Below are 22571 nucleotides of genomic sequence, written 5' to 3'. Positions count from 1 at the left end.
AGCACCCTTCCTTCGTGTTTGTAGAAGACCAGGAGGGCAGCAGGGGTCTGCAGGCCAGCAGAGCTTCGCCAAGCTTACTACAGAAAGCACAGCTGGGTGCTTACGCAGAGCAGACAAACACAAGTGCTACACACAGGAGGTGTCCAGACTAAATTTAAGACCAGGAATATCTTGGCTTGGATTAGATAGATCAATGACAACCCAAACCATCAAACGCTGACATACGATTACAATGAATGCAAGACTGATTAGGCAGTGAAAGTCCTATCTCATTAATCAGATTTTTTTTTCTAAATTTTTTTCTTCTCCTCAAAAAACAAGCAGCTGTTTGCTGGTGAAGTGCTTAGGCTGCAGTTTAGGAAGGGCTTTAACTGACCTCACTGAAACTAAGAAGTAGAAACATCTAAACGGGACTTTGCCCTCCATGGGGGAAAAACAAAAACAAAACAAAAAATGGTTTATTAAGAATTATTTATACCAAGGATTTTGAAGTTATATATAATTGACCAAAATACACGATTACTTGATTTGAAAACCTTCAGCCAGTTCCAGCAGTAGCTAGGAGGAGGAACTGTTTTTGGTTTGGCTTAAGCAAGCAATGTGGTCATGCATACTGATTATGAGCAATACAAGATGGGTGCCACAGGATGGCACTCAATCTCAGAATATCAAAAAACTAAAAACAATATCAAGAACAAAGGCTCTCCTCACAGCCCACTACTTCCTCCATGATGCACTTTTTTTTTTTTTTTTTTGCATCTCCTGTAAGCAGAAATCCCTCCACCCTGTTCTCAGCAAATTCAGCTCAGTTACAAGATCTGGCTTATTTTTCTTCCCCCTGGCTTTCAGTCACTGTCACAAAACTTGCCACCAGATGGGAGGGGAGCAGAGAACTCCCTGGGGAGTCTGCAGTAATGGTGCCGGAGAGCTCAGGCAGCAGGAGGTGCTGGATGTGCCATGTGGTTGGCACCCCCTCCCCCCAAATCCATGACCAAGCACATTATTTCTATCACATAATCAACCCCCAACAAAGCAAGGCCCCCTGATCCATGTCTGTTATGGATTCTCATCTCCCAGATGGCAGGTCAATGGCTCATTTGTCTTCTGGGCACAAAAAGAGTCTCCTAGCTCAGCAAGGAGCAAGAGCAAGGGTAGTGGAGATAAAATTTGGATGCTTCCATGCGATGCAAAACAAAAACAAACAGGTCAAAAACACGTGCTGCAGGGAGAACAAATACTCCTGTCTCAGTAAAAAAAAAAAAAAAAGGCAGATTTAAACCAGAAAAAAAAATCACAACCTTTCGGTACAAGAACTGTGCCTGTAACTTCTACGCAGCAGTTGGCTTTGACAGAAGCTGTACACGCGCGGGTAGGAACAGCGCACACAGCGTTAACAAGCGATGCCTCCTTTCCCCATTTTTGGCACTGAACATCCCGGATCAGCTCTGCCACACTGGCCAAGCCGTGTCAGAACTGACAAAAAAAAAGGTCATAACAGAAAGGATGCATCCCAAGTTTTGAAAAGCTCTTTCCCAATACTGTTATTGTTTGATCCCTGCCTCCCATCAGCCAAAGAAACACTGCATTTTTTTTTTTTTTTTTTACTAGCTTGCAAAACATTGCTATCTCTTCACGTTAAAAAATGCACCCAGAACAGGAGTTAAGAATTTGTAAACAACGCTGCAAAACCTACAGTAAAATGCTAGATTTGGAATTTTTGTTCAGCTAAATATTTGGTCCTGCTGCAGAGCCTGAGGATTTATTTATTTTTATTCCGGGGGGAAGGGGGGGAACATGAATCCAAGTGCCTTCCTGAAATGCAGATTCAGTCCAGCCTAGTTGCCTGCTGAATTTTAGATTCAGCCAGCAGTTAAGGGCAGCTTTTTCTCTGTGCTACATGGTCTCTGAGGGAGAGCAGGCCTCTGTGCTAAAAAAAGCTCAGCAGCAATCCAAAACACAGTCGGAGGAAGCTGTCTCGCCCTGTGCTTTTTCTTAGGGCAAAATAAAGGTTATAAAATGTAAATCTGCCACCCTCACTTATCCAGATATCCAATTCCACTTATTTTGCTAGTACACACATGTACATAACATGACAGAATCACACCCATAATGAACGAGATATGAGGAACGGCATCTTCACATCAACAGACCCAAAGATGCATTAGATTTTAGGTTTTGGTTCTGCTGCTGGAGACTAACACATATTCAATGCATACTTTCAAGGCACACACTTTCCACTCAAGCATTAGAAAGTGAGCACAAAATACAGACAAAATTTCTGCCTGCGCCAAATGATTACAAATCAGCAGGTGAAAATATGGAGCTTATAATAAAATCGCATTCAGACCTGGGGACGGTCTGAATCCTGCTAGCAATCCTTTTATTCACAGGACAGTTTGAAAGGCCCAGGCTCTGTCCCAAAGAGCTTTTGCAGTGACGGATTATTCCAAGAGCTACAGTGAGATCAAACAGCACAGAATTTGGAACGTGCTGGAAAAAAATCAAGCATGCACGTTTTGTAAACAGTATTAAAATGACAGAGACAAATATGTTGCCACAGACTGACTTGTATGGCTATCAGATAAGAACTACGCTTTAAAGAGGAAATACTGAAGAAAGTAGGACTTCTGATAAGCTACAGCCTAATGGTTGATTAGCATTTTGTTTTCATCCCTAACAAAACTGATAAAGAAGAGTAGAATTTGACACGTTTGTTTTTAGGATTGCAAGTTTACAAATACCTAATCTTGTATCTTCCTGCTTTAATATTAACTGATCTGAATCACAGTCAGCAAGAAGAAAGATGCATCTAGAAATCAAACGGACACAATTAGGGCAAACTGAAGTAAGTCAGAAAATTAAGACAGAACAGAAACCCGACTGCCTGAACTGGAAGTTTTGACAAACCAAGTATGGCTGAAATAATAAAAAAAAAAAGTATTCCAGAAGATGCATGAAGATTAGGATAACGAGTTCATACGTAGGTACTTCTGAACTCTTAGAGTCATTTAATTCCTACTAATTGATCATTACTTTTGTCTGTATTCGAAACTAATAAAGTGGTCAAAACATCATGCCTGAAGAACGACGTAAAAAGCAGCGGGGTTATCATTGTGATACTTTCTAGAATAACTAAGTACTGACTGCAAATAAAAATCCAACTAAAGCGACTCAGCAAAATTGACTACCAGGTGTGGACCCGAAACACTTCAGCGTTCCACATCTGCAGTAGTTTCGATGTGATTCATAGGGTCATATGTTTCTAAGATTTCAAGTTATGAGGTTATAAGTTTACAGATCAGGATTTTATCTTAAAGGCAACTCCTAAATCTTGTAGAAAGACAGAACACCTTTGTAAGTAAATATATTACTTGCAGTTCTCCATATTAACATTGATGGTAAGTCTTAAGACTGAAGATTGTGCAAGTACCACACAAAGATGTACAATAATCTACTTTTTTTTTTGAATAAAAAGTAACCACTGTGTTAAATGTGCCTTTAGATATAAAAGGTTTGCTTCGTAAAAAGTTTATCTTCACACTGTTAGAGTGTAAGCAGGTATTTAGTAACTTGAAAAATAATTTTTCTAAGAATAAATTAAGTCAACTTTCTTTAGATTTCAGAACTGAGAATTTCGTGTCAAGCTTGAGTGGATTGAGCCAAACCAGGAAACAGATGCATCCTTAATCTTGACGAGAGGTTAAAAAGTTATACTGCAATAAAGACAAGGTGTCAGTCAACACAGAGAACAATTCAGTATTCTGAAGGTGCATGATATTTAAAACAAGAATAGCACCATGTCCCAAAGCTTAAAAGAAAGTGCACATACTATTAGTATTGTGCAGTTCAGCCAATGATAACAAACCCAGGTATGAACTACTGCTTATCCCTGCATGTATTTGGTTAAACAATTAACAGGTCAAGAAACATTAAGCCTGCCACTTCCACATTCACCGGAATTAGACTCTCCCGCTTCAAAGCTGGGACAAATTTTGTTTGAACATCCTCTAGAACACCGCTTCATTTTTCATCTAAGATCATGAAATATTCTAAGTGTACACATGCATATAATCAACTTCAGTTAACAGATGCTCAACTCTTTGGCTGCAGATGCCATCTGAAGAGCGAAGAGCTGTTTTTAATAGACAGATTGACCTACCTTACTGCTGAGTGGTTTTATCACAACCAAGCACCAAGGACCCAAGCTGCACACTCTCATGATCTACTGATAGATTTAAATGTATGCTTACATGTAATTTTGAATAGCATTTTCAAGTACAGGGAATACTCATCTGGTCAGGGCCAAATCACGTGCTTAAGTTCAGTACAGAATCCCATCCCCGCAAAGTTAGTGCACAAGCTAACCTCTACCAAACGCTTGTCCGTGAACAGCTACCTTTTTCCTTTTAATCAGAACCAGTTCTGAAGGTATTAAAAATACTTACTGGACAAAGAAGAGAAACTCTTAAGCTTGTTGTTGCTATTTCGCTGTCGGGATCTGCAGTCAGTTTCTCTTTAACTGTTATTTGAAAGAAAAAAAATGTTAACTTCATAGTGGATTAAAAAAAATGATGACAAATAAAACAAATTTAAAACTCTGTGCTAAGCAATTTGCCATACCTACCGGAAGCAAACAGCAGTAACTACTGTTTCAAACCTGCACAATGAATACGTAACATAAGTAATCTTTACTGTCTGGAAAGATCATAAATGATAATTTAAGCTAAAAGCAGGAAAAGTTCATCTTAAACCAAGATCCCTAGAAAAAAAATATTTATACAGAGATGTGTCTTTCCATATATACACAAACATATAGCTGGAAGTTACTTAAAATCCATCAATAAGATGAGCAACATTAACACTACTGCTAACTTCAAGAGCATTAAAAAAAACATTGGTAATTCTAACGTGGACAAGCCTATGTAAACCTCTGAAATACTCATCAAGCAATCCTGTGATTTAAGACTGAAGAGCAAATTGAGAAATAGAAAGTTACAGAAGTACCCTGACAAAATTTGTTTTAAATAACTGCAGTGAAATAATAACACTACAGAAGTCTTTCATCTCTACCCAGCCTCTATTTTTATCTATAAGGACTGTTTTATAAGCGGCTTTTGTTTAAATGAACAAGTCACGGTTCCACATTCTTCCTGCTCTATGAACCGTACCTACACCCATTGTCCCCTCGCAGACAAAAAGCAGGAGCCACCTGGAAAAACTCTGGATTTTTGTGCATCATACTGGATTAGCACAAGCTAATGCCCAGTGCTATATACTACTGGCTTTGTAGCACTGCATTTACGGGTGGGCTAATTTCTTCCCTCCTGTGGAAGGCCCTGTGCTGTGCACAGCGCACATTATCTGAGCATCTCCCAACAGGGCATGAACGAGTCTGACCAACAGCTGCTGGCAGGTGTTGGTCTTTTCATCCCTTCCCTTGGAAAAAAAGGTGTGCAGCAGATTCTGTTTGCATTTTTATTATACCACTGTGTACTTGTCAGAGAAAACAACAAAGCAACAAACCTCACACTAAATTTGGAAGGAGGGGAGTGGAGGGAGTACTGTGCCAGATTCTCTATCTCCAGGAGCCCACTCCACAACCACAATACCGTGCCAAAGGAACAGAAATCGTGTTGACGACGACCTTCCCCCAGCACTTCGGCATCAAGGCTCAGTATTTGCCATTTAGTTCAGCTTGCTCGAGGTACTGAATTACCAGTTAACTATGTAAATACAGTTGTTGTATTCTGAAGAAACAAAGCCAGCATGACTGAAGTGAAAGAGATTCTCTTGCATTTTTCCCTACACAGTGTCAACAGGGTTCCTGGACTGGCTCCTAGTACAAACAAAAGCCTCTGAGTCTTTGAATTGGAACTGAATACAAAGAACACCACTATCAGATTCTCGAAACTCAGAGAATTGTAGGAAGTCCAAACCTCAGTTAGTATTTCTATTTCTATTTCAAATCTCCGTTTACAAAAGCTATTTTTCCTTTTTAAACGAGAAGTACATCAGACATACTTAGTGCTCGAGAATGATCGGGGTTCCGTATTCCCTTTGCTCGCAACCTCTGCAGTAACACCGTAGAGGATAGCTGCTTTACAAGATAGACTGCCATGGAATAGTTCTGGAAAACAGAACAAAAAATCAAAGTAAAAACTGTTTTAATCAAGAGATAGCTTGCATGTCATGCAACGTTTATGCACTTTGTTACACGATGACAGGGCCCTGCAATTCTAAAGCAGTTAGAGAACGTCAGAAGGCAGTTTTCAAGCTAAACAAAACCCACGGTGCTGCAGGAAGTTCATAGGTCTGCGGTTTTAGAGATGTAACAAGAGTGACTTCGGGCTTCACTGAGATTAGATTTAGCTGCAATACAAGCTATTCCTTCAGCTATCAAAAGAGCACTTAGGGCTCTTCTATAGGTCTTGCATCTAAATCAGGGCATGTAGCCTACAGCCCATTTTAAAAGGGTAATTTCACATAAATTATGTTAGGTGCTACAGCTGTGCAACACATCCAAGGGAAGCTGTCAGACCAAACATGATCAAAACTTTTTTTCTTTTTAAAAATAAAAGCTTATTTCTTTTTCAAAATAGGAAAAAAACAACAGTTGTGTCTCTCCAAAAGCAATAACTAAGATGCATCATCTGGAGCGTCCCCTACTCGGTCTGGAAGCACTGTTCAACCTTCCTTTCTTATCTTCCTGCACTTACCATCTGTGAAATGCTACGGCAACTTATGCTATGACTACTTCACTGCTGAAGCTCAGCAGCAGTAAGGCAGCAAGGGCTCAGGAGCTCCAGGGGGCCAAGGCGTACTCTCGGGATCCAGCCAGGGGCAGGCAGGAAATTGCCGCTCCCCACCGTCTGCCCTTCCCCTTTGGCAGGGGTTTGGGTACTTCCCCCTCAGAGCCAGCAGAGCAGACCACACAAATGTTCCTTACTGGTGTCAGCAAAGCGCCGAGGATCTTTGCTTCTGCCGCTCCAGAAGGCGATCTGGCTTGCAAGCAGGGCAGACGCACGGCAAACACCTCCCTGCCAGCTCCCCCTTCGCTGGAGGGACAGGGCAGGCAGGAGTGGCACGGTGCTCCTGCTGGCATCCCTAAGGGATCTCAGACCACCACCTAAGGCTTCTGAAGCTTTTATTTTTCTTGCAAGCTACTAACAGCAGGTAAGACCCTCTTTCTAAAAACGCAATATTGTACTATGCAGTCAACAGCAACATCACCACCACCCCCACACCCTAGGAAAAAAAAAAAGGACAGAATTCACACGCTCACATTTACTTTTTGATAAAAAGCATGTTCTCCAACCCTGTAGCTGCATTCATATACTTTAAATTGAAAAACGAAAGGGCTGTTCCCTCACCCCCCCAATAACTGTCACATAGGTTTCCACTAACAAAACAAATCCAAAAAAATCCATACAATTGTGACATCTACCGCCATTTAGGATGCCACCAGAATCCGAAGACGGGATTTCAGTCATACATCTTAGTATAAAATTACACAAATGGAAATAGCATCAGAAACACATTTTAAATATTTTATTCTTGCAACGAATGCCTCTCACATCGTTAAAAACCACTACTGCTTTAACTTGTTTGTTTAATGCCTCAATTAGTATAGAAGTTAGAAAAAAGCTAATTAACATTGTGAAATTATTTACAGACAGCTTGAATCTACAAAGCTAGGAACTTGCCCAAGGCATCTTGTACAGAAGGCTCTTGAAACAGATTGTGTAAAAATCACAATTATGACTTCAGGAAAGGTAGAGTACACTAGTTGAGACATGCAACTGACTCTTAAGGGAAGGGGAGGAGGGGAATTCAAATTTTGTTCCACACAGGCACATCTAAAAATAAAATTTCCCACATTTAACTGTCAGGGCCTCAAACAATCACATTAGGAAGCATTAGATCTTATGAGGGGGGAAGTTCTGACCAGCACATAATTCTCATCAAGTACACAAAGAGTTTGCCCACCTTTGATTTCATATTCTAAGTTAGAAGTTAGCCATTATATTCCTTTATAGCTGAAATATCTATGAAAGCTGAGAAAAGAGCTAGTTCACAAGGGAACAGCTTGGAGTCCACGCAGACTTGACATTTCTTTTTCCTAAATTTGTGTTTTTCTTAAAAAAAAAAGCACAGCTCTTTACTGAAAGCAGTAACCAGATTCATCAATTTGTGTGCAGATACTTCTGCAACAAACCAAAATAGGTATATTGTTAAGTCATTATTTCTGATACCTGTGGTTCTCATTAGATAAACGACAACTTTGGAAAAAAATCATTCTGCCATTATTTATTCTGAGATGTAACTGGAGGCTGTTTTACGCTCCACAAGAAATCCATCGTGACACAGAGGGAGCGAAATACCACCGGGATGTTTTACGGCTGCCTATTGTGCATGGTTGGGCTGTGAGTGAGCATTTTTCCACACTGGTTCAGGAATCCCGGGCTTTGCACGCAGACAAGTTCTTGGACAAAGTTCCATCTTGGGACAATTCTCGGGACTTCAAAAAACAGCATGGCTGCAATCGTAAAGCCAGAATTTTTCAAGCACATATAGATGCCATAGTGCGTATCCAGCATTTTTGCATATCCAGCGTTTTGTCATCAGCGAAAGCAATGCGCTGATTCAAGGACTGACTTATTGAAGTTCATTTTTGTCAACTCCCCAAGTCGGGAATTGCTTAATGCCTGAAGTTAGGACAAAAAGAAGTTTTATTTCTTGAACTTGTTATCTGTGCCCTCACCAAGCCACAGAGGCAGGTGGGCGGGGGGCGAAGGAGAGCTCGCGCTGTCAAGAAATTTGAGGACCGCTGATCTAAGGGAGCATGTCCTATGTGCCTCGATAATGTAACAGAAATACAACCAAAAGAAGGAACATCCTACTGTTAAACCATGAAGTATTTTCTGCACAATTAAACTTGCTTATCTTTCAAATCTTTCAAACAGATGCCAAAGTAGAAATTAGTAAGCTTTAGACAGCACCATGTACCAAGCAAAGTTACTTACTCTTCCAATTTCTGCAGTCCACGAAACAACGATTGTGTTTGGTACCGTCGTTGATAATCTGACGAGTGAGGTAATGTTGATTGGTCTGCTAGGTCGCTTTGGTTCAACACCATTTTTGGTTGGTGGAAGATAGCCCTAGGAATCAAAGTACTTTTCTCTCAGCAAAACAACAAAAGCGCTTTTGCCTTTTCCCTCCCATCTCCCCTCAACCCTACGGCAGTATCTGCTGCATCCCACCTGAACCAGGCTCCCTCTTCAGTTTAAAAATACACCTATCGGACAGCAAAACATGAGATATTTCACAAGTCCTCCTTCTTTACACTAAGCCTCACACTTTCCAAACACTAACCCTGCCCACTGGAGTATTAAAAGGCAGCTTTGCTGTCTCTCAGCGCTCTTATTCAACCTGCCTAGCCAACATTGCTCAATGCAACCCCGTGCTTTGCCCCAGGACTACAAGCCTCTTTAGTCCTGCTGGTCACTGATGCTCTGTTCCCAGCACACGCAGCCTCCAAAATAGTCCAATTTTAGCCAGGCTCGGTGGATGCTTGTCAAACGAAAATTTACTGTCATGCTTTCAGAGTATTAATCTTCTTGATCTACTGGCTGGTCTCCTGAGAAACAATTTACTTAATTACCTTTTTCATTCATCTATCCATCTTCATTCAAATGCTCCAAAACGTGAAGACAAAGGTTAGGATAAATTCTCAGGCAAACTCCTGACAGACAGCTCTTACCAATGCTATCCAATTATGTACGTCAAAATAACATCTTACTTACTGGAAGGCTGCATGGTTTCCCATTTACTTTCACACACAGATTGGGTGGGAAGTGATCTTCTTGTGGACAACTGGTTTCTGATAAACAAAACCTAAAAGCAAAGAGCTTCCATCACCATTCATTTCTAAAGTAATTTAAAGACCACCACCTGCTAGAATGAACATTTTTTTCCTCGCACTGTGTTGTGAAAACATGCCAAATCTTGCTAAACAAAGTTCCCAAATTAGCTGTATGGATCATTAAGCAGGAAAGCACCCCAAAATTACAGGTTTGGATCTAGGCAGTCAGAGGTTTCTCCTCAGATGTCCTGAATTCCTCAGGCTGGGTCTGCCTAACAATGGACTCATTCAGATGTGCAGGTTCCTGTTACAAGCGATGGATCATCCACATAGTGGACAAGTAGTGAAGTCTGCCCTTTTTCCAAGGGGGCCAACGGCAAGCTTTACAGCAGGATGAGACTCTTCTCCAAAAAGGAAAGCCTGACACGTTGGGGAGTAAATATTTGGCTTTTTTTTTCCCCTAAATCAACAACACCAAGAACAGGTCACAGGAACACATACCTTAGCTGGACCTGTACTGTGAAGTCACATTTGGTCCCAGAAATATCCCTACCAAAGAGAGAAAACAGGTTACAACATGTTGGTTGTGTAACAGGTTCTTCAATGTTTTGTCAGAGTTTGCTGTAAGATGTACGTAAACCCCTATACGTACCACACTTTCCTTCTGGTCAGTCATAACACCACTCAAGATACACTGCCCTTTTTATTTTTCCAAGGTGAACAATCCAGCTACATTCTCATCTGCCTACCTTTTTTTGTATGCTATAAAGAAAATTCTGTTGGTCACTATGAGGAACATCTTTACACCAAATCAACACAGAACTTAAAGGATCTGACTGAGGGTGAGAAAGGGCTGCAGGTAGGGTTTATACATTTATACATTTATAATTTATACACGTTTAATTATATGTATAATTTATTATTTAAAATTAATATTAAAATTAATTCAAAATTGTATTAAAATTAATTTTATTAAAATTAATTTTATTTTTAAAATATTAAAATTAATTTTAAAAAGTAATATTTAAAATTAATTATAGGTATAATACGTATAATTTATATACGTTTATGCATTTATACAGCACTCAATACAAAGGAAACCACCGGACAGTGGTGGTATTTAGTTCCTCACCCTTTTCTTCTCCATCAGCATCCATGCAAAGGAGAAAAACATTCCCCACATGAGTATTCTGAGACACTTTGCATACGTTTGTGCTCCTGAAGATCACATTTTAAAATGAAAGATGTGGAGTGAGCTAGGTTTATGTGGGGTGAGCTAGGTTTGGTATTTTCAAGCTTTTTTTTTTTCCCCTTTAAATTTAAATACTGTATTTTTGGTCAAGCTCACTTACATTGAACTGCTGATTTGTTGCACTTGCTGCGGCGTCAGTGCAAACGCAAAGCAGGTTTCTCGAAATCGCTGACTATTATCTGATGCTAGAAGAGAACAAGAGATCATCACTTTAAAAACAGCAAATAGGGAATAATTAATAGAACAATCTCCTTTCATTAAAGCGTTTACATATGCATACACACATTTTTATAGCAAGCCCAATAGTTTGGCTTACATCTGTTTCTGTAAGCAGTGTTAGAGCCAACAAGTTTGCCATTTAATCCCTCTTGTAAATAAAAACACAATAAACAGATGTTATATTCATATATGAAGTATATATTAAAAAAGCGATACAGACAACAGCAAAACTGAGATAAATCAGCTTAAGACCATCATGCTAACTCAACATTAAGTGTTCTTTGATATTAAATAAAAAAATCTCTTAGGAAATCTCAATCACTTCATTTCCTTTAACACATGAGATCACGAATTACCCTGTAAAGCTTACAGAAAGACTGAAGTACAAGGTGTGCAACTTCTCACGTTTCCAGAAGCTATTTTATGGAGTTAGATGCACAAAATATATAATACGTAAGCAACTCCAATAGAGTGCTTATATCAAAGACACCCCTTCTGGGGGGCTGCGGGCACCACCACCAAGCAGAACCATACCCAATGGCTATGAAAATGAAAAAAAACCACACACCAAAAGCATCATCTTCCCACAGAAGTGTCTGACAGGTGACAGCTTTCGTTTCAAACACCCATATTGATGGGCAAGTTCACCATTCAATTTAATTATTCTTACCATTTGAATGCTCAGTACAGAACAATTGTTCGTAACCTAATAAAAATTTATCTTTTTTTGTTTTACTACAATACATTTCCTGATTCATTCTTAAGTGATAGCTGAGTGAATACTTCAGGGTGATACTTCAGATACTTCGTTAAAAACAGCATGTGGTAGGCTGGAACCAACAAAAGGAGAGACCCTGACTTCGTATAAATATTAACAGCAGCGATCTCACAAAATTACATTTATACCTTTCTCGTATGACAGTGGTACAAGACCTGTGGATTTTATTACATTATATGCAGCAACCACATGCAGTTCATTTACCAGCTGCTCTAAAGCCAGATGGGCAAGAATAGGCAATATATCCTGAACCACTATTTTGGTGAAAATATTAGCTATAGTCAGTGTTTTTAAAAGCATTAAGTTATATGACAAAATACTTATTTTTTAAGTACATGTATTTTTTTTTTTACTGGTCTTTTCCTACACAAATATCATAATGGGCATACTGTGAGCGCTCCCTGGAGTGCATAAATAGGAGATAAAGCACAGGTGTTAATAAAAGGTTCTGCTGTCAGGTCCAAAAGCACTCGCTGGGCTGTGGCGCAGCACAGCCTCAAGTGAATGTTTCCTTACACTCACGCCTGCAGTAGCATCCAACACCATTTTTATTTTAATATATTCTCCAGTCCATTTCTTCAAGTGAAAACATGCAGGACTTAAGACGACAGCCAGCCATAATATCACAGTGTAAAAGTTTGCATGAAATACAAACACAACTTATGCAATACGTTATAGAAGATATTATACGTGGACCACAAACAATAAAAGTTTTAGCTATTTTTAGTTACAAAAGGCCAGACCAGAGTTATGCACTGTAATCAACACGAGATAAGTCAGTTATGTTACATACTGCATTGTGGGCCAGAGAATGGAACGAATATAAATTATTTCACATTTTTTTACATGTTTAAAGGTGGCCTGAATCTCTTATTTTTGTTTTCTTCCTATGTATTACTTGCTTTATCCTAGAAATTGCCAGCTCTGGTTTTCTTCTAGTTCTGGAGGGTCTCTGGAAGCTTCTGTTGCTAACTCCAATGCCTTTAACTGAAGGACAAGGCTACCGAGCATTGAGCTAAGGCTACCTTCACTAAAAACCTACCTAAGAAAGTTAAACAGCAGTTATCAAAAATCACAAAAGGGAAGTCTAACACCAGATTCCCCAAGTAATCTTTTTTTCCCCTCTCAGCTGCTCAACTTTTGGCCTGCCCCAGTTTTGCAGCATTCCCAATTTAAGGACAGAATTAATACAGATTTCTGCCAAGGCTTTCTGGTGTAGTGAGGAACAAAAAGCAGACCAGCAGAAGTGGTCCCAAAACACATTCCCTTCCCTCTGTTCTTTACCGGCTAGTATTAAGTCAATGCTTATTTTTGCTAAATAGTGTGATTTTGCCCAGAGAAGCTGTGGATGCCCCATCCCTGAAGGTGTTCAAGGCCAGGTTAGATGAGTTTGACGAGGCTCTGGCCAACCTGATCTAGCGGGTGTCATCCCCACCCACGGCAGGGGGTTGGAACAAGACGGTCTTTGAGGTCCCTTCCAGCCCGAGACGTTCTACGATTCTGTGAAGTGAGTTTCCAGCTTCAGTTTCATCGTGCTCCTGTGTTGGTCAAGTTAAAGCATTATACATTAACGTGGCAGAAAATGAGAAAGTTCCTTCCCCAGTGCTGACACGGATCTTTCCTAATTCAAGTCATCTTCGCAAGCTGCAGTTCTAGAAGTAAGGCAGTGAATAGCCTCTGCTTCAATCAAATTCTTTTGCAACAGAAACTCATTAGCTTCAAGACATCACAGACATGCGAGGGTTACCAAAAACTGTGCTGCACACATTACACCTAACAAACTGACCCTTAACTAGAGCCCCCCCCGAGCGAAAAAGGGACGGAGGAAGGCTTTGGGGCTGGGCTGGTTTCTTCCTAACACTGCCAGCTGAGGCTCCAAGAGCAAGCCAGCCCCCAGCAGTACCTCTTACGGTGGCTATTACCTTCGTATGCGCTCATCCTAACATCTGTAAGCACAAGTCTACGGGGCCCCAGTGATCAGCGATGGGCTTCACCACACGCCGCTTCTCCTTCCGTAGCTGGGAAGCAGCATTAATGCCCCCTCGCAGCGTTTTCAATCTGCTGCTTTGTGTACAAGCAAGCGTTGCGATTACCATGGGAGCAAGGCCAAGATGCAAAGAAGGAAGAAACAACTTGTTAATTAGAGCAAAATGATCCAAACGCTGATCTTAAAAGACTTCAAAACCCTTGACAGACGGAGCAGCACAGAAAGAGGAGGAAGACGTACGGCCACGCTGCCCAGCCCGAGCTCCAGCACCTCTACATCATGCTCTTTGCAGGGTGAGGTGGGATACGGCAGGGAAGAGCCAACAGCTGCAGACAGACTCCTCTCCATGCTTGAGAGCCAGCTGGCTGTTTAGTTTTGCTACCCCACATGCCAGTGGAAGCAGAGCTGTAAGGTTTGGGGTTTGTTTTTCAGGTTGTTTTCTTCCCCCTCCTGTTTTTAGGGGGCGGTGGGGTGACAGCTCACGTGTCCTCGCGGCGTGCTGCAAACAAAGCGAGAGCCTCTCCTGGGAGGGGAAGGAGAATTTTACTTTATTTTTTTAATTTGTGGTTTTCTCTGATCTCCCATGCATTTCCTCACTATCTTTTTATATCCTTATCTGTTATTTCTATATCTATTTACCCTACAAACGATGCATGAAAGTTTCAACAAAACAAATCAAACGGAGCTAATCTAGCAGCTCCACTACTCAGTGCTAGGCTTCCAAGCTCACCTCTCACTATACAAGCTCCCCTTGCTAAGGCTTTCAGATTTCTCACGGAAAAGATATTGGAAGCCTGGACTTCGAGAGTGTAGAAAAGATGGCAGATTTCTATTAATTCACCTGGCGTATCTGCTGGATTTAGGAACACCAAACAGATCCTGACGAGACAAACACAGTTTATTTTTACAGTTCTGGAGTATGATTAAAACCAGAAATAAGAAAATACAGTTTCATATTAGAAAATCCTTTTTTTTAAATGGCTAAAAACCTCCAACCATGCCCTGCAAACAGCTATTATTATTTAACAAAAGAAAAGCAAAAATAGATCCCCAACTGAAAACTGAGCGGATTAAAATAGAATTTGTAATCTAATAAAGCTGGAATCTAGCCAAGGCAACAGTTAATATGAACACCCTGACAAAAGTTGCCAGAAGCATTTTTTGCCCCCATAATTGTAAATTATTAAATTTTATAACCTTTTCTTCAGCACTCTTTGAACGCTAGAGCTTGCAGGAGCGGTTTATAGGCCACTTCTCCTTTGCAATCTCAGAGAGGAGGCACGACGCACGAACGTCTAGCGGATGGGTTTTTGTTCTGCATTTACATATTAAGAACAAAGAATTTCAAAAAAAATGCCATGAATTGCAAGTATCGCTTTACCTTGCTGCTAGAAAGTTTCCTGAATAATTCAGGAATTTGAAAGGGTACATTTTTGAAAGTGCGTAAGAGAAAAGCTTTCCAAGCAAACGTGTACAATTAAATGAGCATCAACGAGAACGGTTTCAGACGAGCCATACAAATACCCACTTCTCAGCTTACAGGGGGTGCTGGAGGAAACTATTTGCTACTACTTCATTCATCCAGCTTCAATCCGGGAAAAGCAACGAACAAGATGCACGTTTTCTCGTGGACATGTCCATACACTTATCAGGAATCAGCACATGCTCAGATCTGTTGCCTCTGCAGGTCCCTAACATCAGTGCGAGACGCACTAAAACGCCTAAATGTTGCACAAACATTGCAGAGCAGTGTTTCTTCTTCAGAAGAGTTCCTTTTTTACCAATTCACTATCACCACAGTCTCCTGAATTATTTCGTGCTTTCCTCCTTCAAGTAATGATCCAAACAACATACGGGATTGGTATGCATTAAGTGAGAGTGACTCAATTACGCCTTGCTGCTTGCATATTTTATTGAACGTTTCACATGAGTGATGAGTTTTCAAAATTTGAGCAAAAACTAGTTTAATACATTGGAATACCATTCACAGGTCTAAAACACTTAACATTCTATAGGAATACTCATATATAAAGATAATGAATATAAGTAATAATAATGGCAAAAAAAATCTACCAATTCTACTCTTTATTTTGAAAAAAAATCTACAGCATCAGAGTGAAAAAAGAAGTGGCTCGAATGCAGCTCAAGTGGCTGCATTTTCTCCAGCTCTAAAAATATTCTGTTCCACCTCACCAGTACCCACAGCTAAAAATAGCCACACAATCTTTCTGCAGTAAAATACCTCTCGCTGTCTTGAGGAAAAAGCCAGCCTTTAAAGTTCCATTCAAACCCAGATACCCGCACACCTTTAATGAAGCTGCAGTCACCGCGCCGCTGAGGTGCCGACGCTTCCTAATGCAACAGCAGCTGACCACCGTGCTGGCAGTAAACTAAGGGTAATCTTCATCCGTCTGCACAGAGTGCAGCTTATTAAATAGCGAAGGGAACACATTAATTTCTAACACAGAAACACACTGACTAAAATTAAGCTTACATTTTATACCGTTATGATTACCTTAGCTCTTCTGTTGGCCTGAGCTCTCTGTGAATTGGCCTTTTACCAACGATTCGGAATAATCGCATGTTTATTTCTGAGAGCAGAAACAGTTATGTTAAGCAAGAGTATCAGCACTACAGCAAATTTTTGCTCGATGCTGTAAGCTAAACAAGAGCTGTCTAATTGGTTATTCACTGAGCTAATAGAGTACGCAATTTTGATCAGTTAATTTTGTCAAAATATTGACCAGAAAAGCCTAAGCGCTGTAGAAGCTGTCAACCCTACATAAATATTCGTGTGCATCTTCCCCACACACATAAGGTGCCTCATTTTGTTGCACCAGACATTTTGTTTTTTCGTTCTTTTCAGCTCGTAGAGAAGGCACTGTACCAATTGATGTTCAAGCCCCTTTCAAATAGCACCACTGAAAATTTAATACGCTGGCTCCAAGCTAGGAAGAAAATTGCTGTGTTCAGATAAAGGCACAGAAAACGTTTACCTTTTAAAAAGGTAAAATTCAGACAGGCTTTGGATTACGCTCAATAGCAAAAGAACCGGAGAATTCATAACACAATGTACATAAATACTCGTAACGTAGCTCGCCCAAGTCCTCGTGCATCGATCCAGAAAGGGGTTCAGTTGCACACCTGATTTTTGGAGATTTTTTGGAGGTGAGGCCGAATGCCTGCTACGGCACCTCGTAATAGCCATACAGAGGCAGAAAGCAAGCTGCTGCGTGGGGCAGAACCGAGGAGAGGAGACACCGATACACCTTCGCTGGGGACCCGCAGCATCTCCGGATGCGCCACTAGCGCTTTTAAAACCACCACAATTTATGAAGCTCGGGGGTAATGCAAGTGTTTATCCGCGAGCGCTTCCTTTCCATTAACCGCAGCCTTTCAGCGCCGAGCAGCACCGCCCCCGAGGGCCTGGCCCCCCACCAAACACCACACCAAGCGGGCACAGAGGTGCTGGGGGTGGCAGGGGCCCTGCGCCAAGGCCCTGTCACGGGCCCAGGCCACCCAGAGCCCCCACCAGCCCTCCTTTGGGCATCTCCAGCCATGGGGCACCCACCGCCACCTCTCCGGGCAACCCGTGGTGGGTCTCGCCACCCTCACGGTGGAGAACTCCTGCCTCGTACCCAACTCCTGCGGATCACCAGAGCTGCGTCAGCCCTGCTTGAAGCAGGAGCTGGTGCCAGGCAGGGCAGAGCAGGGCGGCCACGGGGCTGTGTGGGGCTCTCACCCTGCCCAATCCACAGATGCCAGGACCCCCACCAAGCCCAGCCAAGGCCCTGACATCCCACACATCCCCTACCGCCGCTCCTGTGACGCCCCCCGCTTGCTGTCACCGCTCGGCCGCTTTGCTTCACCCCAACCACTTACCCCAGCACACACCACACAACCTTAACGCCTCAAGGCGCTTCAAGACCCCTCAGAGGGAAGAGTTTTAAGGACAGATAAACCCCTTCTGCCCTCGACAGCAGCAACCAGCTCCCAGCCCACTTACACGGCTTACAGACTGCCCTCGCAAATACACGGCATTGCTGTCAAGTGACAGCATCGCATTCTGGGGCTTAAACCTGACAAAAAATGACCTTGGGTTCCGGTCAGTCTGCTGCACTCATCTCTTAAGACGGTTCCCAGATTCTACTTGACTTAAGTCACCGCTTTTAACAGTTAATACTCAGAAGCAATAGGCATAGCTAGAGCGGGGGTGGGAAAGGCAGGGAGTAAAGAGAGCTTATTTGAAACAGTGCCTAAATATACATATACAAAAATAGCCTGGAAATACTCCAAGGGCTACAATTAATTCATAAGTATTATGCATTTTATAACTTTTCATGATACGCTGTATAAAAAGAATAGATCAGCTGGAAGCTCCATGCAATTGGACAGATATTTATGGGGTTTCTGTTTTGTTTTCTTTAGTCGGTCCCGTATTGCAGCGTTTCTGAGCAACACGGATTTCTGGCGACCTACAGGGCCAGCTCCATGCCGACTGTCAGTGCCAGGGCTCTGCCCCTGCCATCCCACCCCACGCAGCAAGCGGCCACCGACCCAGCACCGCTGCCCTTGTGGGGCCCACAGCTCCCCGCTGCAGACCTCCTCCGTCACGCTGCTGGAGGGAAGGAGCCCACCGGAGCCTCCAGACCCTGCTCAAGCCACTCGATTTATCCAGACACCTCAGCGAATGTCCCACAACTCCCCTGCTGCCATTCGGGCTGGATAGTCTTAGCTTCTGTCCCTATGAGCGTGGGCAGCGGGTAAGGACTCCAAGGGAGCAGTGCTACAAAGCTGGCACTGCCACGTCACACCGCAAGGCCCACCCTGATTCTAGCATGCTTTTTAACAAGCTAGCAACGAGTTTTATAATCCTAATAGGAAGGCAAAACAATAAATACAAAGTTTATGGTTAGATAACAGAGCCCCTGCTGAGCTCTCTACTACGAGCAGCACAATCCACAACACCTTTTCCTAAAAGCCACCCTAACGGGAGGTTAAAGTATCTGGAAGAGTCCAAGTTGAAGACTCAAAGTCCCAGCAGCGTTTCTAGCATCTGTGAAGCGATACCAGTGTCTCAGCTGCAAGTGGAAGTCTTAAAAATACATCCTGCAATAGCACAGCTTCCTCCCTCATGCTGTGTGAGCAACACTCCCAGGCCTCAGCACACTCGGATGGGATACCACTCCGAGCTTATCCACCATGGATCCATGGATTACTCGCATGCTTTGAGTCAACCGTGTGGTCTGCCATAATTCCTTCCACTAAAAGCTTTAATTATCAAAAAGATACCCTAATCTGATCTTGGGAAGCAAAGTAGCTTCCTAGATCCATTCACATCAGAGCTGCGGTGTCTGAAAGCATCCATATCCTGCGTGATCCTGGAACCCGGGCGGTCTCAGCTCCAAGCGTAAGGAGACAGAAATCTGGTGAGGTGAACAGGAAGAAATAATTCTCCTGTTCTTGTAGCACAAGAGCTACACAGCTGGGTAAAACTACCTCAGACTCCGGAGAAACAGGCTGCAGTCTATGGAAAGATTCTCTATATGTGAACCTGAAGCATACCGCGTGCAAATAAAAGCTGAAGCCAAAAAGAGAAAACCCAGCGCGCTGTAGTTCTAGTTCTGCTACAGCACAAAGCAGGAGCTAAGATTTCAGCTCACTCTTGCACAATTTAACGCTGTAGAGCCGGAAGTCAGACGGCTCAGGCCCGAGCTGAGAATGGAGTATTTTGTTGAACTTCCTCCCACAAAGCACGTTTAAAAAAATAACAAACACAGAAGACAGTAAAAGCGTGACTTTCATATAAACCATGATACCGATTAGACACAGCAACAGATCAGCTCGCTGATACGCGAAAGGGTGAAACACTTGCCAAACAAAACTTTTATCCTTTCCAGCCTAGATTTCTAACTGATTTAATTGTTTATCGGCTGTAACTAGATCTACAGACACCCTAATGATTTTTGGTCAGTTCGGTTTCAAGATCTGCCTTCAGGACCGCATCATGTCCCAGCAACCGTGATCAATCACGCGCAGAAAGAAAATTCCGAGGTAAATGCAAGACAGAAGCAGGCACGCCGTAAGGATACGTTCATAAGCACATAACTTTACCCTCTTCAGGCCGGGCACCAGGAGGGAAATTTACAGGGTTTCTCCAGTAAACTGAGAGCCCACGGATGAAGAAGTTAAACCAGGACCTAGGCAAAGCAAGAGAAGCCTCAGTAGAGGCAGTGAAGCTCCTCTCACCTGACGGAGGCAGCATCGGGAGCCTGGCAGACAGGACACGGGTTTGTGGAAGCGATGCTCGGACTCCCCAGAAAGGCCCATTTTTGTCCCTTTCTTCCAGGAGGCTGAGACACGTAGGCAAAAAGCCCAATTCCCATGGCTCCGACTTAGGGCCCAGATTTAAGGCCCACTGTCGCGTTCCGCATCACTCAGCACGGAAGCACAGCAAACAAATGACAGGCTGACCATCCCTACGCCGTTCAGACAGCTTTATAAGAGCGTGTACGTACCCGGCATAGCCCATAACCTCTTTAATCCCTGAAATTGCAAAGGAAAGGTTAATCTCCCATTACAAACAGGTAAACAAAGCCCTGTAACCTAGTTACGGCGCTTTTTGGAACAACTACCTAGCTAAAGCAATTAGGAATGACATATGCTATAACGAGAAGTATTTTTAAGATGTTGTTTAACGATCTAATGTCCCTTCCATAATCATCTGGCAGAATTTGGGTACTCATTACTCATCTCATAGTAAACACATTTCACCGCACACGAGATATTATCTGTGATAGAAGTTTCTTTTAGAAAATTGGCCCCGTGCTTAAAAAACAACCAATTAGCAGTGTCTCTACACTCACTGATGGCTGAAAATAAGGAAAAAATAAGTGAAAGCTGCAGCTTCGCTTGAGGAAGTAACAACCAAACTTCTCCTAGTTAAAGGCGTTCCTACAGAGGAAACAAAGGAGAGAAGCAGTTTTCATACGTTCACCAAGGCCAAACGGGATCTCTTTTCCTCCAAAAAAAGTTAATGACACGGAATCGTTCACCACAGAGCAGTGCGCCCAGGCTCTCCTTAGCGCTGCACGAGCTCACTGTACAGATTCACCCACCACCATACATTTTCAAAACAGAGCATCCTTAATTGCCTCGTACACAAAAATACCAAACACGGGTGCTTCCTCAATTTTGCAATGAGGATGACTAATCAAATATGGATCAAACTCCACTGCTCCGCTGCATTTGGGGGGACTGCTCCTCCTCCGAGCTAAGCAAGGCCCCTGACAGTCTTCTTGGGAGCAAGGAGAACGCCGTCACCCCTCGAGCCCAGCCGGCACAACCGTGACTGCCGGCATTAGCCGCACGGCTCCGAGAGAGCCACGCAGGGGTTTTGTACTTGAAACGCTCGGAAGGCAAAGCAAGAGACTGTGCTAACCGAGCAGGGCAGCAGCAGGAGAGGAGTCCCACCGTCAGCAGGACCCAGTTGCTATTTCCAGCTCTTCAAAGACGAGCAGGTTGAAGTAGCAGAGGCCGAGTTTACAAGCTCAACTAGCTAGGCAGCTCTGCAAGCATCCCACTCGCTGCTTCCACTTTTATGGGCTGCTGGAGCCAGAGAGAGTAACAAAAATTAAAAAGTTAGCCAGGGGCCTTCTACCCTTCGCTTATTGCACATGTTTCAGGCAGACGCGCTGCAGAAAGGCTCCTCAGCAGCTGCTGGTGAGCAGGGCACGGGTGATAAAGCACCGCGCTTCCTCCTCGCTGTGAGTCCTGCCCAGCTAGCTGCCAGCGTGGGGATCTTATCGCGCTTCAGAGCTACATTTTGAGGAAGCCAGTGTAAGAAGGTAACATCCATTTCCTCCTTTTGTTCTTAGCATCGAAAATAATGGTTAGCAGACTTAATTTCCTTATCTGTTATTCACATTAGCTTGTGTACTGCCTACCTGCGTACAGTATTTGGGTACAGAATGCATGCTCGAGTGCCCTGATGTGCAACTCCCTTCCTCACGGCTTTGTCAAATTATTGTTTGTCAAATTAACAATTACTTCTGGAGGAGACAGAAGGCTACCACAGGCAATCTTCAAACAGCCCCACCTCGAATAGGGGAAGACCAGGGGAGAATCACATCCGAAGATGTGCTTCACCCAATTTCTATGCAACAACCATTATTTCAGAAGAATCCAAATACTGCCAGACCAGTGGGGTTTTCCTCATTCTCTCTCACGCATTTCTGCTATCCCAGCAGGTTCCATTTCAGCAGGGAGACAATCATCCAAAATCCCTCGTCAGCTCCTAAGTTTGTTCCTGCGGCGCAGGGAAACGAAGTAAAATCAAAGTTTCTTGTGCCACCTCACGATGAATCTGCCGGGGAAAAGCAAGCAGGAGAGCCTGCAACGCTGGCCAGGTGCCAAGGAGAAGTTCTGAGTGTGCAGCATGCATCTGCCATTCGGAAACAGAGCCGGAGAACCT

At 42.8% G+C, this 22571-nt stretch overlaps 1 protein-coding gene across 3 annotated transcripts in view; it reads right to left on the bottom strand.

The window, feature by feature from the left end:
- PIAS1 (protein inhibitor of activated STAT 1) overlaps positions 1 to 22571 on the bottom strand; it is a 57506-nt gene that overhangs the window by 11390 nt on the left and 23545 nt on the right. For all 3 annotated transcript variants that reach the window (XM_040569491.1, XM_040569493.1, XM_040569492.1), the window contains exons 3-8: positions 11215 to 11299; positions 10364 to 10411; positions 9804 to 9894; positions 9024 to 9158; positions 6022 to 6127; positions 4446 to 4519 (exon numbers count right to left, since the gene is read on the bottom strand). In XM_040569491.1, coding sequence (XP_040425425.1) covers positions 4446 to 4519; positions 6022 to 6127; positions 9024 to 9158; positions 9804 to 9894; positions 10364 to 10411; positions 11215 to 11299 — 539 coding nt within the window. The remainder of the gene's footprint in view (positions 1 to 4445; positions 4520 to 6021; positions 6128 to 9023; positions 9159 to 9803; positions 9895 to 10363; positions 10412 to 11214; positions 11300 to 22571) is intronic.

Source organism: Cygnus olor, chromosome 11 (assembly GCF_009769625.2).
Source record: "Cygnus olor isolate bCygOlo1 chromosome 11, bCygOlo1.pri.v2, whole genome shotgun sequence".
Classification (NCBI taxonomy): domain Eukaryota; kingdom Metazoa; phylum Chordata; class Aves; order Anseriformes; family Anatidae; genus Cygnus; species Cygnus olor.
Note: the sequence above shows the minus strand (reverse complement) of the source record. Positions and strands in the feature narration are given on the sequence as shown.